At 33.0% G+C, this 15,785-nt stretch overlaps 4 protein-coding genes across 5 annotated transcripts; 3 read left to right on the top strand and 1 right to left on the bottom strand.

Annotated features, from left to right (window-relative positions):
- The first annotated feature begins 291 nt into the window (after nt 1-291).
- LOC108816305 (PHD finger protein MALE STERILITY 1) lies at nt 292-3,352 on the top strand. 2 transcript variants are annotated; one of them, XM_018588882.2, is made up of 3 exons: nt 292-771; nt 1,152-1,434; nt 1,878-3,352. In XM_018588882.2, the coding sequence occupies exons 1-3, from the start codon at nt 471-473 to the stop codon at nt 3,295-3,297; spliced, it is 2,004 nt and encodes a 667-aa protein (XP_018444384.1). In that variant the 5' UTR covers nt 292-470; the 3' UTR covers nt 3,298-3,352. The 2 variants fall into 2 exon arrangements, with proteins under 2 accessions (XP_018444384.1, XP_056846144.1); XM_056990164.1 differs by having other exon boundaries at nt 634-767.
- Nucleotides 3,353-5,838: 2,486 nt separating this feature from the next.
- LOC108817554 (probable CCR4-associated factor 1 homolog 11) lies at nt 5,839-6,859 on the top strand. The gene has a single exon (XM_018590274.2). It carries the CDS (start codon nt 5,919-5,921, stop codon nt 6,780-6,782), a length of 864 nt encoding a protein of 287 aa, XP_018445776.1. The 5' UTR covers nt 5,839-5,918; the 3' UTR covers nt 6,783-6,859.
- Nucleotides 6,860-7,295: 436 nt separating this feature from the next.
- LOC108816594 (transcription repressor OFP10) lies at nt 7,296-8,011 on the bottom strand. The gene is given in 3 exon segments (XM_056990229.1): nt 7,296-7,589; nt 7,591-7,958; nt 7,961-8,011. Coding segments are annotated over 3 exon segments (555 nt in total). The 3' UTR covers nt 7,296-7,453.
- A 2,076-nt stretch (nt 8,012-10,087) lies between these two features.
- Nucleotides 10,088-12,015, top strand: LOC108817556 (agamous-like MADS-box protein AGL62). The gene is made up of 2 exons (XM_018590276.2): nt 10,088-10,393; nt 11,509-12,015. The coding sequence occupies exons 1-2, from the start codon at nt 10,088-10,090 to the stop codon at nt 11,917-11,919; spliced, it is 717 nt and encodes a 238-aa protein (XP_018445778.1). The 3' UTR covers nt 11,920-12,015.
- Nucleotides 12,016-15,785: the final 3,770 nt, after the last annotated feature.

The following is a 15,785-nucleotide window of genomic DNA, read 5'->3' as shown; positions in this document are numbered from 1 at the left end:
GATCTTTTTGCATGCGTATACACACAAATATATATAGGATGATATATATTATACTAAATTTAATGGCGGATACTACTTAAATTATCAGTCCATTCAGATAAATATTTTTATGAAAGATAGATTTGAGACAGTGGGTTCGAATGTTTTTTAATTAATTATTCTGTCTAAGAAAGAACAGTTGTTAATGTTTGTAAGAATACAAGAGTCATGCACATATCAAGACCTAACATCCAATCCATTAGTAACAATTGTTAAATCACAGTTTAATTACCCTTTCTCTTTCTCTCACTCACTTTTCCTTTTCACCATAAAGCACTAATCGTGTGATCATCATCTTAATGACTACTATATCTCTAAACCTTCACACACACGTCCTCAACACTTCTCGGCCTTTATAATTATAACAAACCCATGGTATAAATCCAAATCAACCAGTATCTCTTGTCAAGATCAAACTAAAGTTCGATACGATGTCGAATCTGATTCGAACAGATCTTCCCAAGAAGAGGAAGAGAGGAGAAAGTAGGGTTTTTAGGCTGAAGACTTTCGGAGAGACAGGACATCCAGCTGAGATGAACCAGTTGTCTTTTAGAGACAACCTTGGGAAGCTTCTTGAGTTTGGTCACTTCGAGAGCTCCGGTCTCATGGGAAGTTGGTCCTTTCAGCTCGAGGTTCATCGTCACCCAAATCCTCTCTATGTTCTTCTCTTTGTCGTCGAAGAGCCCATTGAAGCCTCTCTTAACCTACGTTGCAACCATTGCCAATATGTTGGTGAAGTCATCTCTCTCTTTCTCTCTTCACTTCTCTTACTATATATGTATACATTTGCATATCTATATATACATATGCATGCTGATACATCCATAAATATGATACAACGAGCATAACGTAGCAATAAAAATAACTACTGACACGATTTAGCTCAAAGAGTAAAAGCATTCTTCGTTGCATATTTATGAACAAATATAATAAAGAAAAAAACTATATGGTGATTCTAGTGTTGAAAGCGCAACCGGTTCAGAAAAATGAAGTTTCATCAAATCAAATTCATATGTCAATTTTTGATGGATTAATTATAGGGAGCCCTTAATTATATGTACATTTTATAGATCAAAAATATATATTATACACTTATTTATGGAACATTATAGGTTGGGGAAACCAAATGATATGCAACAAGAAGTACCATTTTGTGATCCCCTCAAAGGAAACAATGGCTGCCTTTCTAAAACTAGAAGGCGGAGTCTGCGCTTCTCCGGAAAAAGAAAGTCTATCTCATCTCGTGGAGCTTCAGGGCCATGTCCTTCACGGCTTTTTCCACTCCAACGGATTTGGCCACTTGCTCTCTATCAATGGCATCGAGTCCGGTGCCGACCTGACCGGTCATCAAGTCATGGAGTTGTGGGATCGCCTCTGCTCTGGTTTAAAGGCCAGGTATACGTACTAAGATTATATTTACCACCTTTAATCTTCGTGTATATATGAAATGTTCATGTGATATATATTATATATATGGTATAAACCATTCAACACAATTATATGGTATAAACCATTCAACACAATTATATTACTTGCCATAAAATTAAGGGGTTTTAACCAATTCACGGTATTCATGGTATTCATGTGGTTTGAAGATTCACTAGATGGTTGAGAGCAATTCAATCATAATGACTTTGTAAATTCAAGAAAACACGACTTTATATAGAACTTGGGACTTAGACAGGATTTTAGTTTAGGATTATATATTTTATCTTTAGTTATTAGTTATAAATTTCACAAATTTTGGCTTATTCATTATAAATGCTAAGAATTGTTTGTATCTTATTATATTGTGTTATGGTATGTATGTTTTCTAATGGTATATATGTTGGATATAGGAAAATAGGCTTGAATGATGCATCGCACAAGAAAGGGATGGAACTAAGGCTGCTGCATGGAGTGGCAAAAGGAGAGCCGTGGTTCGGTCGTTGGGGTTACCGGTTCGGGTCAGGGACATACGGAGTAACTCAAAAGATCTACGAGAAGGCACTTGAGTCGGTCCGCAACGTACCCTTGTGTTTGCTTAACCATCACCTAGCCAGCCTTAACCGTGACACTCCAATCCTCTTGTCAAGGTACCAAACTTTATCCACCGAGCCATTAATCACTCTCAGTGATCTCTTCATGTTCATGCTTCATCTCCATTCGCGTCTTCCAAGAGATAACTATATGAACAACTCCCGAAACCAAATCATCTCCATTGATAGTACCAACTGTAGATGGTCTCAGAAACGGATTCAAATGGCTATCAAAGTGGTTATAGAGTCGTTGAAAAGGGTCGAATGCCGGTGGATATCGAGACAAGAAGTGAGGGACGCAGCTAGAAACTACATCGGGGACACAGGTTTGCTTGACTTCGTGTTGAAGTCGCTCGGTAACCAAGTGGTGGGAAACTATTTGGTTCGACGTAGTTTAAATCCGGTGAAGAAAGTGCTAGAGTATTGCTTGGAGGACATATCAAATTTATTACCAAATAATAACCATGAACTCACAACCCTCCAAAATCAATATCAAATGGGGAAGACGCCTACGACAACGAACGGACATAACAAGATCACAAGAGGTCAAGTGATGAAAGACATAGTTTACTTTTACAGACACATTCTTATGGACTACAAGGGAGTGTTAGGCCCCATAGGCATACTGAACCAAATCGGAATGGCTTCAAGGGCAATCCTCGACGCTAAATACTTCATCAAAGAGTATCACTACATCAGAGATACGTCGATGAAAACAATTCAGTTAGATGGAGGTGGCAAATTAGGAATATTCTGCACAATCGCGTGGAAATCTCATCATCATAACAATGACATAAAGATGCCTCCACAAGAATGCATAGTGGTAAACAAAAATGCAACAATGAGTGAACTATGTAGAGTGGCAGAGAGAGTGTTTAGAGAGATCTACTGGGAACTAAGAGACGTCGTGGTGGATAATCAAAGGGAGATGACTACAAGTATCGATGAAATGGCATTGAATGGGACTAAAGGATTGGTGTTAGATGGGAGTGTAGGAATGATGATGAACATTGAAGTGATGAAGTATTATGATGATGAAGATAGTAAGAAGAAGGAGATGAGGATCGAGTGTGAGTGTGGAGCAAAGGAGGAAGATGGAGAGAGGATGGTTTGTTGTGATATTTGCGAAGTATGGCAACACACAAGGTGTGTTGGTGTTCAACATAATGAGGAAGTTCCTCGCATTTTTCTTTGTCAAAGCTGTGACCAACATCTTATCCCTCTCTCTTTTTTGCCTTAAACCATTCATGTTATAAACCTTGTTTTTCTTATATACTTCATAAAATAATTATATACCTCAACGTGTTTGGAATATACCAGATAAGAATTATTTACAATGAACAAAAATTTAAATAATTTCACATATTTCATTTATGAATGAAAAAATAAATATTTTTTAATTTAAAATTATTCCTTTTATTCAAATGTAGTTTTTTATTTAAAAATAAATGAATATGTGAAATGAATGAAATATTGTTTGAATCAATCGTTTCTAAGAAAAGAAAAGAAAAAGAATGAAATCCATTATTCCATTAATAATCCAATTTCTGTTTTAATTATCATTCCATTTTTAATTTCATAAATAATTATTCATTTTCTTTAAGTTAGAGAGCATTAATGGAATAGGAGTGTGCATGGTTCAGATAGCCAAAATTTTGATGGTATTCATAATCTGATCCGTTTTATCCATTAATGAATCATAATTGTGTACACTAACATCCCAGAAAGAATTCAGCTAAATGATAATGAAATTATAACTTTTCAGAGTTTCAAACTAAACCAGTATTTACCTTGATAAATGGGTTACCATTTTTGGGCTTCAGCGCATGCAGTAACACTGAAATTCGAACAGTGGCATCTATACCATCATCACACTTTACATAGGTTGTGTATATTGTCCTCTCTCACCCACATCCTTAGTTTTTCCAATCTCTCATTCAACGTCTCAATACCAAGGCTCCATAAGATTCATTGTTTCACCTCTGAGATGATGTATTATATTGGCAAGAACATCTTGTTTGTTATATTGTGGTATGTCAATGCTATACCCTGAACCAATACCTTTTGCTCCATTCAATAGAACCAAAAGAATAATTGGATCGTACTTAACAAACAAATTAAGATAAGTTAGACGTCTTATACAAGCTAAGCAAATGGTACTCTTTTTTGGTATGAACAGATCCATGTTTACCTTGTAACAAAATAAATTTTCGCTTAGAACATCATTTTCTGAAAATGTATTAAGTCCTTAATTCTTTAGTTTGTCCATATACATGCAATATTTAGCTACATTTAGTATTTCCACTATTAAATTTTTATATACTGTTGTTATAAATCAATTTGGCTAAAGAGGAACAACTAATAATTAACCAAAAAATAAAGCTTTACATAATTAGGACAAACATGACTCTTTAGTTAACAAGTTATAAACTTATCCTCAACATTTTCCTTATTCCTTTTTAGAAAACTATATTTTTGCTCACTACTTACTTCAAATTTGCAGGTTTATTCATTCTACAATTATTTAATTTTTCTATATTAATACATTTATATTTGTTTGAGTATGTCAATAAAAGAACCCCTAAAACGAATTGAGTCATTTGATTGTTTTATCTACAAAAACAAATAATTTTAAAATTTTATTTTGAAAAATTTGTTTTGAATAATGTAGCATAAACACAAAAATATTACACTTTGTTAGTTTAGTTCTTTATTTGTTTGTTATATAATAATACTGTTTGTTATTCTAAATATTTCTTTAATGATTCATTTTTTCATTTTTTCTTAGTACATCCTTATATGTTGGCACCGCACTAGGTATGAATTACAAAGTTATGGATATTCTAAATACTATTTGTGATTTGATCTTTATTTGACAGATATTGAATTTTAATATTTGATTCAATTTTTAAAGTTACGGATATTCAAATATTTTGGATCGAATAAATTTATGAATATTTTGTCCACCCCTCTGTAATGAAAGCAGAAAGAGAACTAAAAGAAAACAAAATACAAGGAAGCTTAGTAAAATTATGGAGGCTTCTGGTGCTAAAGTGAATGATTGAGAAGACGTAGAAGCTTAATTTAAAAGACATGGAAGATCGATCCTGGAAGCCAAAAATATAAGAGCTCTGACCGGAGGATATGGGAAACAAAAGGTAATCCAAAGATCATCGTCCACTATAATGGATGTGAAAATAATTATATTTTTTTTTGTAACACTCGTACCCCTAAACCAAATATAACAGTAAATTATCTATGGTCAATCTACTTTTAGTTTTGATAAATCCAAGGATCTCTAGGAAAGATCTTCCACTTGATCGTTTCTGCCTAACGTGTGATGATGAGACCACATTTTACCTGGACAAGAGAGTAAAATTCTATATGCATAACTAATTCAACTCCAACCCGCTATCCATAGCCTATAAACTATTATAATGTACATCCTAGAAATAGAAAAAGGAGATGAATGATCATTATACCATACCAAACGTTACCTTTTCTACAAAATGTAATTTTTAATGCGTTAGACATTCATTGTTTGTAACCTTAACCGCACTGACATATATCCCTTGTTTCGCAACTCGTAACGAATAGATATGAAATGTATCTAAACTATAACTATAACTTTAGGTGAGCAAATTGCAATGATTGGATACAAAGAAAAAAAAGCCAAAAGTTGGACTGAGTCTAGATACACAGAAGTTGCGTTTGTAACAAACACGAGAGTCAAAGCGTCTCCAAGACGCGTTTCTCACACTCTACAACAACACTTCATGCCACACATATATATATAGACTGCAGATACCAAACTTAGAAATAATAAGCACATCAAGAAGACTTCAGCTACGATTTGAATCGATGACGATGATCAATCCTCCTGATGCAACGATCGGATCGATTGTGATTCGTTCGGTCTGGGCTGATAATCTCGACTCCGAGTTCGAGCTGATTAGCCGAATCGTCGAAGACTTCCCCTTCATCTCCATGGACACCGAGTTCCCCGGCGTGATCTTCAAGGCGGAGCCAGCTCTTCTCCGCCGCGGCGGCGGAAACCCCGGTTACCTCTACAAGCTTCTCAAATCCAACGTCGACGCTCTCAGCCTCGTCCAACTCGGCCTCACCCTCTCCGACGCCGACGGAAACCTCCCCGATCTCGGCACCGCCGGCTCTCGGCGATTCATCTGGGAGTTCAACTTCCGCGACTTCGACGTGGATCGCGACCTCCACGCGGCGGACTCGGTCGAGCTCCTCCGCCGCCACGGGATCGATTTCGAGCGCAACCGCAGCGAAGGCGTCGGATCGGAGCGGTTCGCGGAGCTGATGATGTCGTCCGGGTTGATCTGCTGCGACGACGAGTCGGTGTCGGTGAGCTGGGTGACGTTTCACAGCGCGTACGATTTCGGATACCTGGTGAAGATCCTCACGCGCCGGGAGCTCCCGGGGTCGCTGGGAGAGTTTCTCCGGCTGCTCAGGGCGTTTTTCGGGGAGAGGGTGTACGACGTGAAGCACATGATGAGGTTCTGCGGCGGGAGGAGGCTGTACGGCGGTTTGGACCGGTTGGCTCGATCGCTTGAGGTGAACCGGGCGGTTGGGAAATGTCATCAGGCCGGTTCGGATAGCTTGCTGACGTGGCACGCGTTTCAGAGGATGAGGGATTTGTACTTCGTTGAGGATGGGCCGGAGAAACACGCGGGGGTTTTGTACGGTTTAGAGGTTTTTTGAAGAGGAGGCTGTTATTGGAATTTAAACTGATTTAACTTCAAATTTTATAATACAGCTTAATACACATTTGATTTATTTTTATCTTTTTGAAAAAGGCTTTCAATTTAAAAACATAAAAGATACAAGATATAGTTTTTAAACCATAAGTTTTATAAAGTACGATGACACAATCCTCATATTCAGCTAAGGATTACCTTAAAAAAAAAAGCTTATAAACCATAAGTTTTATAAAGTACGATGAGACAATCCTCATATTCAGCTAAGGATTACCTCAGAAAAAAGAAGCTTATGATACACAAGCCTAGTGAAACAAGAAAGGGATATGAAAACACTAAGGAGTATGGTATCTACGGCCTCTACGATGTCGTTTACCTTTCCCTCGTATCGTATTTCATTTCATTTGATTTATTTATTACTCAATTTAATTTTACAATATAAAACAACTTTTTAATATTTAGTCGCAAAACGGCTTGCATAATGCACATTTGATTTTTTTTGTTTAATTGTTCGCACATAGTCTTCCGTGGTTGAATCATAACACATGGATACAAATAGAATCTTATGTAAAATTAAATTATTCACAATAGTGTAACATATAATCATGAGGACGATCAGTTTCTCCCCACTAATAGTGGTATCAATCAACCATCATTAATAATGATTCATTATTATCAAAGAGGAGTAACATAAAGACGGAGCAATCTTCCAAGTGACTTTCCACGCCGGTCGTGTGGTGGCCGAAGATGTGAACACACGTCCACAAAAGCACGTACGATGAGATTGTGATGAGGAGGAGGGTTTATGTCCAAAACACCTAAGAAGATCCTTAAGATCATCTTGTGTTTCGATATCTCTTTCGTCAATCATCTGGTTCATTGAGTTCTTGTAATCTTGGAATGGGTTGATCGATTCTTTATCCACTGCGACGCTCTTGTCAATCGTAGGGCATGGGCTGCGTAACACCGTGGGAGAAACTTGTGGTCCTGGGGTGTAGTAGCTGTGACATGAAGGCCGAACGGTAGTAGAGCCGCAACTGCAAGCCAGAAAAATGGGCTTGAATATGGTTTTGAGTGAGTGTTTCATCTTCTTCTTCAAAGACATTTTTTAATTACAGAGACGGGAGGAGAAAAAGAAGTTGATATTACTAAGTGAGGTGTTTGGTATGAGAATTCTTTTTTTAAAAGAGGAACCTTTCTTTTTGTTTTTAACTTAGCTTCAAGATTCAGCATTGCTCTTTGCTTGTGAGATGCTTAACAATTTTGATGAATTGCTCCTTATATAGAAAATTAATTCGATATGATTTCTGAAATCAATGTTACTTTTGTACGTCATGCTATTGCCTATACATCATTTGGAGAAAACTATATCTTGTGTTTTTCTTGGTAAAACAACCACTTGGTAAACCAAACAGTATTAGAATACTGAAGAAATATTGAAGGGTTGCATGGGTTGAACACGAGTTCGAAATCTGTAGTATGTCCTTCTTGTAGTATTGAAGGCATAGTTTTTTTTTTCTCGGAGACCATACTCTTAGCTATAAATCGCGTTAGCTTCTTGTACGCTTTGCTTCAACTGTTTGGAATATCTTTTCATTGTTTTGTTTAAGGTTTTATTTTCAAAGATGATTTTGGTGTCACCCATGGGAGTGTTAATGTGTTCTTTGCTGGAATTCATCTCGATGACTTGCCTCCGTAAGGCATCGAGATGGGATTGTATGCCACTGTCGACTGTGGTGACTAAAGATTGTTTATGCTCACTTCCGATCATTCTCATGTAATACTAGTTACCTTTCTTGGAGCGTCAAACTGTCAGGGTAAAATAAAAATGTGTTTTTCGTGATACTATATAAAACATAAAGTTAAGCTGAAAGAAAAGCTCAAACATAGTATTTTATCAATTAGTAAAGGAGGAGCACAACGTTCTACCTACCTACTTTTGTGTCGACAATGAATATTTGGTCACTCCTCTTTTTTTTGACAGGTCATTCTTTATTGTAGGGTTTAGAAATCTTTTATATGTGGTTATGGTCGAAATCTAGATTAAATCCTTTCATATTTTTTTTAAAGACATAAAAATGTTATTCAAAAATCGGAAGACGTTTGACAGAAAAAGACTTGTTTACTCAATTAAATATTTCTGACATATAACAAAATTAGGGCTGGGTAAATAAACCGAACCCGAAAATCCGAACCAACCGATTCGAACCCGAAATAAATACCGAATGGATCTTGTTTTTTGGTATTTCGGGTTATGTATATTACCCGAACCAAACCCGAATCTAGATGGATATCCGAAAGAACCTCAAAAAAATCTATATCAAATATAATCTCAATTCATAATATGTATTCAAAATACATTAAGATATATTGAACATCTGAAATATTTTCTATTACATAAAGGTTGGTGGTTCTAATACATGAAGATTGATGATTAAAGGTGGCCGTTGAATTTTGAAATATTTAGATTAGATTTAGATTTGTTTTCAGTAAAAAATGTTTCTCATTTCATGAGGTCGTAGTTTTCGTTTTATGATTTTCTTTTCGTTTGATTTTGAATGATCATGGTTGATGCTCCTTTCTTATTTTTAAATCGATTTTATTTATGTTTTGGTTACAAAAAGGTACAAATTAGGTATTCGAAACCAAAACAAACCAATTTTACTTATGTTTTGGTTACAAAGTAGGTATAAATCAGATATTTTTAAACCAAAGAACCGATTGGGACCCAAACCCGAAAGTACATTGGGTTGTACCGGTTCTTTGAAGATTTACTGACCCCGACCCGAACCCGATATAATCCGAATCGGTCCCGAACCGAACTTTTAAATAATCCGAATGGGGCTGATTTTGATAAACCCGAAAAACCGAAACCCGATTGGGATCCCGAATGCCCAAGCCTAAACAAAATACTATTTTCATATTAGAAAAGTAACAACTATAGTAAAATTTTATTTCCATGATAAGATAATTTTTAGAGAGTTTTCTTTAATCTTTTTGGGAAATTTTGTAAAAATTCAATCTTGGAAAATAATTGGGTATACTTTGACGGATAATGGTGCGCTGTAACAGATAATATTGTATTTAAAATATCTTAATTATATCTTACATATGAAGTATGAGGATAACTATTAAAGTTTTGAAGTGGAAATAAAAAAAATTCTATAAAATCTGATACAGTCAAAGATATATACTTAAAATGACTTCAAAACTAAATACCCAAAGGCAACAGGTCTCTATAAATAACAAATATATACTCTTTCATTTCCAAGATCATCTTTTATTTAATTGTTAAAAATATTTGTGAGAATGGCAAGAAACAGAAGAGGTAGTAAAAAAATACAGATTGTGAAAATAGAGAACGATGCCAACCTTCAAGTTACTTTTTCAAAGAGACGACAAAGTCTTTTTAAAAAAGCTAGTGAACTTTGCACCTTATGTGGTGTAGGAATGGGAGTTATTGTGTTCTCACCAGGTCAAAAAGTATTTTCTTTTGGCAATCCAGATATTAGATCTGTAATCGATAATTTCAAAAATCACAACCATAATCCTCTTATACATGCTGAAGACGGTTTGAACCCAACAATCCAAAATCTCAACAGCTTACTCACTCAGGTAAACATCAATTATTTTCTTCTTTGTACGCTTCTATAAGATGTTTATAATGATTAATGAGTATATATATATATATTAGATGTTTTCTTACACAATGCGCGTATCAAGATATACGATCATTGAAATTTAGTTTCTTGTATTATTTTTATCCACAACTAAAAAGAGCAAATAGTTTTCTAGACTGCCAGGATTAAAAACTGATGTATGTTTTGTAAGAATCTCGCTCATGTTTAGAAACATAGATATGTTCTAATTGTAAATTTCCATCATTGTTAAACTAGGTTTACTCTGTATGCATAGGCCAAAGTATTGATTGCTGTTACGGATTTTCTGAATGTTTTTTCTTGTTTCGGTTTAGTTTTCTAGTAATAAATTTTATTTACTGTATTAAAAAATATTTTTTATTTGGTTCGATTTTAATATTTTTTTATTTTTTCTTTATATGTTTATTAGTCAAAACCCATTATTATATTTAGTTTTTTCATGAACTATTTTGAATTTATTTTAAATGGTTAGAAATTGAGTTTGTTAAAACATTAAAACAATAATAACATTTCTATAAATTATAAATATATTATTTTCTCTAGTTAATCGAATAATTATTAATTACAAAGAAATAGTTATTAAAAATTATGACTATTTGCTAGCACATAAGAATAAGTTTACTGATGTTTTAATATTAACAAATAAAAAAAACTAACAAAAATATAAGTTGTCAACAAAAACAAGTATTCAAATCACACCAATAAAATTATTTTCTTTTAGCAAATAATAAACTAATAAAATAAAATATTAAAATTTTATTTTTAACAACATGTTTGTTGAAATTTATGTTTCATATAATCAATTACATTGATTTGATATCAATAAAGTTAAAATGTTATAAAATTAAAATATAATAATTATATCAATATGAAATCTTATTATATATATTATTGTTGATATTGTATAATATACATATAGTTCTGTTTGACTATTACTATATATTATATTTTAATCAATCGATTGTTGTTTATTTTGTTTAAACAGTGAACAGTATCAGACTATATCTGTATAGTACTGTTTTTAATATTTTAGTTTGGTTTTACTGTTACACATGATAAAATTCATTGTAGGAGTTGACAAACCTTGAAATGGAGAAAAAAAGGAAGGAAGAGTTGGATGACATTCAGAAGAAGAGAGAAGAAACAGAAAAGTGGTGGGAAAAACCTCCGAGTCAACTTGACTTTAGTCAAAACACTTGTCTAATTAGTGTTCTGGAAAATCTGAAAATGCAGTTGGTAAGTCAACCGTCCCAACACTTGCAAGCAATTGATCCTCCGAATTATTATGGTGGAAGTTACAACAACATTGTTGGTGGTGGCAATGTCGATATTTTCGACCAAACAAGAATGTTCGATGGGAATGCGTCCAACTATAATCCCAACATGATTATTCCTAATAATGAACCCATTTTCGGATATAATGTTAACAACAATGTTTCTGAAGCGTTCGGTCCAACATCCCATCTGAATATGCCTGAGTAGAACCATGGGCAATACAAGACCAAGGTCTTAAGGAAGAAGGAAGCTGCAATATAATCCCAATCATGATTTTCATCACCTTCGACTTGGTTATTTTGTTTGTCTATTTTCAATAATTTAATTTGTATAAGATATTTGCTTATGAATAAAAAATTATATCTCCAAATTTTAATACATATAATATCTATATATAAATTATGTTTTCTCTAATGCTACCACCTGAACAAGTAAAGAATGAAAGAGTGACATGTCACCATTTCTCAAAACGTATTTTTTCACGAGTTTGGACTTTCATTTTCTTTAATTTATCTCATATAGACATATTAAAATGGAGTGGACAAACCAGAACACCCAGCCGCTTCAACTCCTACCTTCAAAATCAGTGTATTAATTAATTTTTTCTTTTTGAAAAAAAAAAATCAGTGTATTAATTTCTCTGCAAAACTTTTCTGTCAGCCTCTTCTTATGGATCTATGCAATTTTAAGAAAAATCAACCGAGAACCTTGAAATTTGTATTCCCCTCAAACCTCCTACCTAATCCTCACGACTCAGGTTTATGCTAAAAATAAAATTAATTTCACGACACATGGAGCAATCGGTTCCTTGAAAACCTCCGCCGATGCCATTACCTTATCTTTCACGTACCATCTAGAGTACGCTTCAGAACAATGGAGATCAATATGCCGAAACCGATCGTTACATCTCCCACTTTTTCATTGAAAACTTCTTTGGCTTTCACTTCTCATTCTCATGAAGTTTTTTGCAGACCGAGTGTTCTGAGGTACCAAATGGTTCCATTGTAGACAGATATTAGTCGGTCTCCTCTATTGACTGATTTCCCGTTACCAAGTTTGCGCCAAACTTTCAGTCTATCTCTTACCATTCTTTTACGGCGATTCAATCTTCATTTTCAGAGGAAAGGCTTCTAGCTGGTGAGAAAGAGACAACTGATTCTCAGTATACATACTTTGTGCAGTAAAGTAAGTGAAATTACATTGTATAACCACCAAAAAATTATAACTCAATCTATAACCAAAAGCCCTATTTTTTTCATGTGTCTAATGTATTTTATGTGATATTACTATATTGCTCTCTATTGTAACCGGCAAAACCTGCAAAAAATAATAATAAGTAATAATTATTATATATGTTCCAAAAATATCACGTGTCTATTGGAAAGTCATGTATACTGTCACAATTTTGCTTCTCCTTTTTCTTCTTTTTTCTTTGATGTTTTGTCCTCTTCCTCTTAGATTTTTGTTTCTTTTTGATACGATGAACACATAAACCTCTATCATATAGCTTCAATTACATTTACATATACAACTGACACAACTATTATCATCATTTGTTTCATCGTTGCCACCGTATCTATTTCCTTCCTCGACATCTTCTCTCTTATTTTCAGCTTTCTTCTTTTCCTCCATTTTCTGTGGTGGTTTATTCTCCTCCTTCAGCAATTCGAGAACTAGTTCTTTTACAAATCAGATCATTTCATTCGCAATATACTATTTGTATTGTAGTTTACAAAAAAAAAATATACTATTTGTATTGTTCTATATTATATTTAATGAAAGTAGAATATATATGTAGATGTACAATAAATAAATATTTATTATGTTTTGTTGTTGTATTATTTTTATGAAACTATCAGTTTATAAATTATTAATCAAAATTAAACATTTACGGATGATAACATATCATGTTTACATTATTGAAAGTCCATGGCTCAGAGATGTTCAAAACTGTGAACTAGTAAAAACTAAATAGTAGATAGTGGAGACTATACTATTTATGATAGTGTTTACTGTTTATCTATTTATACAATGAACTAATGGAGATTATTCTATTTATTAGAATTTATATTTGGGTTTAGAGTTTACTTATTGGGATTTAGGGTTTAGTATTTAGAGGGTGGGATGAGGTTAAAAGGTTTAGTATATAAGATTTGGTTGAGTGTAGTAATTTAACAAATATGGACTATATACTATTTATTTTGTTCTATTCTATTTGGATTTAAAGTTTATATTTGGATTTATGATATATATTTGGGTTTAAGATTTAGTGATTGGGATTTAGGGTTTATTATTTAGAAGGTGGACGAGCTTAAAAGGTTTAGTATTTAGGATTGGTTTAAGTGTAGTGATTAGGATTTAGGATTTAGTATTTAGTATTTAGGATTGTGTTCCATTCTATTTGAATTTAGGGTTTATATTTAGATTTATGGTAATATATTTGGGTTTAGGGTTATATTTAGATTTATGGTATAGTGATTAGTGTTTGATTTTAGTATTTAAGGGTTGGATGTGGGGTTAGCGTTTAGTATTAAGAGGTGATGTAATTGCTAGCAGACATGCTGTTTTGTATAAATGGGATAGCACACGTACTTATCACAATTAATCTTTTCGTGGTAAATTAGGATGTGACGTCGACGCCTTACCTTACATCTGTGTTAAAGAGATCGATGTAATGTTATTCACATTTACAGATATTGACGTCATCACTATTTCAGTCACAGATATGTATTTCTCTAGCAAGTTTTTTTTCATTTCCATTTGATATAGTACAGTTAATAGTACAAAATATTATATATTATTTCTAAATTTTAGTTTAATCTAAAATATTTTACGTTTAGATTTGGGTTTAAGAATTCGAATTTAGGGTTTAGTATTTAAGTTTTGAAAGTGTGTAGGGTTTAGGATTGGAAGTGGATTAGTTGGAGATGGGTTGGCGACACAAATATGTTCACAAGAGTAGTTTCTATTCCATTTTAGATAGTATACAATAATAATTTTGCTTCTTTTTCCGTAAGATTCCAAAATTGTGGACCAGATAAGTATTTATCGATGTTATTTGTATTTTATCTGCGCGGTAACTTGTATCAAAAAGTGAAACATAACAGGATGAATTGAGTCTTAATTGTTGGTTACCTAAATACTGTATGTCAAAATCAATGTTATTTACTTAATTATACTGTAGATTTGGCAAAGTATTTATCAATGTTATTTGTATTTTCTCTACACGGTAACTTGTATCAAAGAAAAATATAACAGGATGAGTTGAGTCTTGATTGTTAGTTATAATTACCTAAATATGTTAAAATCAATGTTATTTACTTAATTATATTTTAGATTTAGCAAACTATCCCATAAAATAAATAGATTCATTCAAAGCCATTTTTTGTCATAGTCAGTTTTTATGAATAAATATTTTCATAATTCATTTATTTTGTCAACAATATTTATTATATTCATTTTGAATCTGGATGATGACATATCAAAATAACACAACATACTAGATAATACTAGAACTATATTGCATGGACATATTGACATAATTCGTAGATATTTGATACTTTGTTATTTCACTTAATATTTCTGTGTCCAGAAAATATAGTTAAGAAGATTAAAGAGTATTATATTCTGATCTGTTTTTAAAAGAGCGGTATATATTTTTATGCATTTTTTAAAAAAAATATTTTTATATTATGTTTTTATTTATATAATACTTTTAAAATGATTATTATTTTTTTAATAATTATATTAAAATAGTTGAACCACACTTATATAACTATATCAATAGGTCACATTCATATTTTAATAGCAGTGATTAAGAACAAAATGGACCACGTAAAACAGTTCTGAGTCTTGTCTCTGATAAGAAAAGTATCTCTGGTTAAATAATTCATTTGTATGAACAACGAAAAGAGAAAGGCGGTAGAAAACATGATCAATCAGAATCATACAAAGATGCGCATAAATGTTTTATTTTTAAGATACTCAAGAAAAAACATGAGATGAAATGTCATATTGGATCGATGATCCAAACTTTTAAAATTTGCAGAAAAAGCATAAAGCGAATAAAATAA

The sequence above is a fragment of the Raphanus sativus genome, chromosome 7, assembly GCF_000801105.2.
Source record: "Raphanus sativus cultivar WK10039 chromosome 7, ASM80110v3, whole genome shotgun sequence".
Lineage (NCBI taxonomy): Eukaryota > Viridiplantae > Streptophyta > Magnoliopsida > Brassicales > Brassicaceae > Raphanus > Raphanus sativus.
This window is presented reverse-complemented; position numbering and strand designations above follow the sequence as displayed.

Excerpts from the sequence above, each read along its gene's own strand:
- LOC108816305 (XM_018588882.2), top strand. The coding sequence starts at position 471 with ATGTCGAATCTGATTCGAACAGATCTTCCCAAGAAGAGGAAGAGAGGA. Across the intron at positions 772-1,151 it reads CAACCATTGCCAATATGTTG|GTTGGGGAAACCAAATGATA; the intron begins GTGAAGTCATCT and ends GGAACATTATAG. Across the intron at positions 1,435-1,877 it reads TGCTCTGGTTTAAAGGCCAG|GAAAATAGGCTTGAATGATG; the intron begins GTATACGTACTA and ends TGTTGGATATAG.
- LOC108817554 (XM_018590274.2), top strand. The coding sequence starts at position 5,919 with ATGACGATGATCAATCCTCCTGATGCAACGATCGGATCGATTGTGATT.
- LOC108817556 (XM_018590276.2), top strand. The coding sequence starts at position 10,088 with ATGGCAAGAAACAGAAGAGGTAGTAAAAAAATACAGATTGTGAAAATA. Across the intron at positions 10,394-11,508 it reads TCAACAGCTTACTCACTCAG|GAGTTGACAAACCTTGAAAT; the intron begins GTAAACATCAAT and ends AATTCATTGTAG.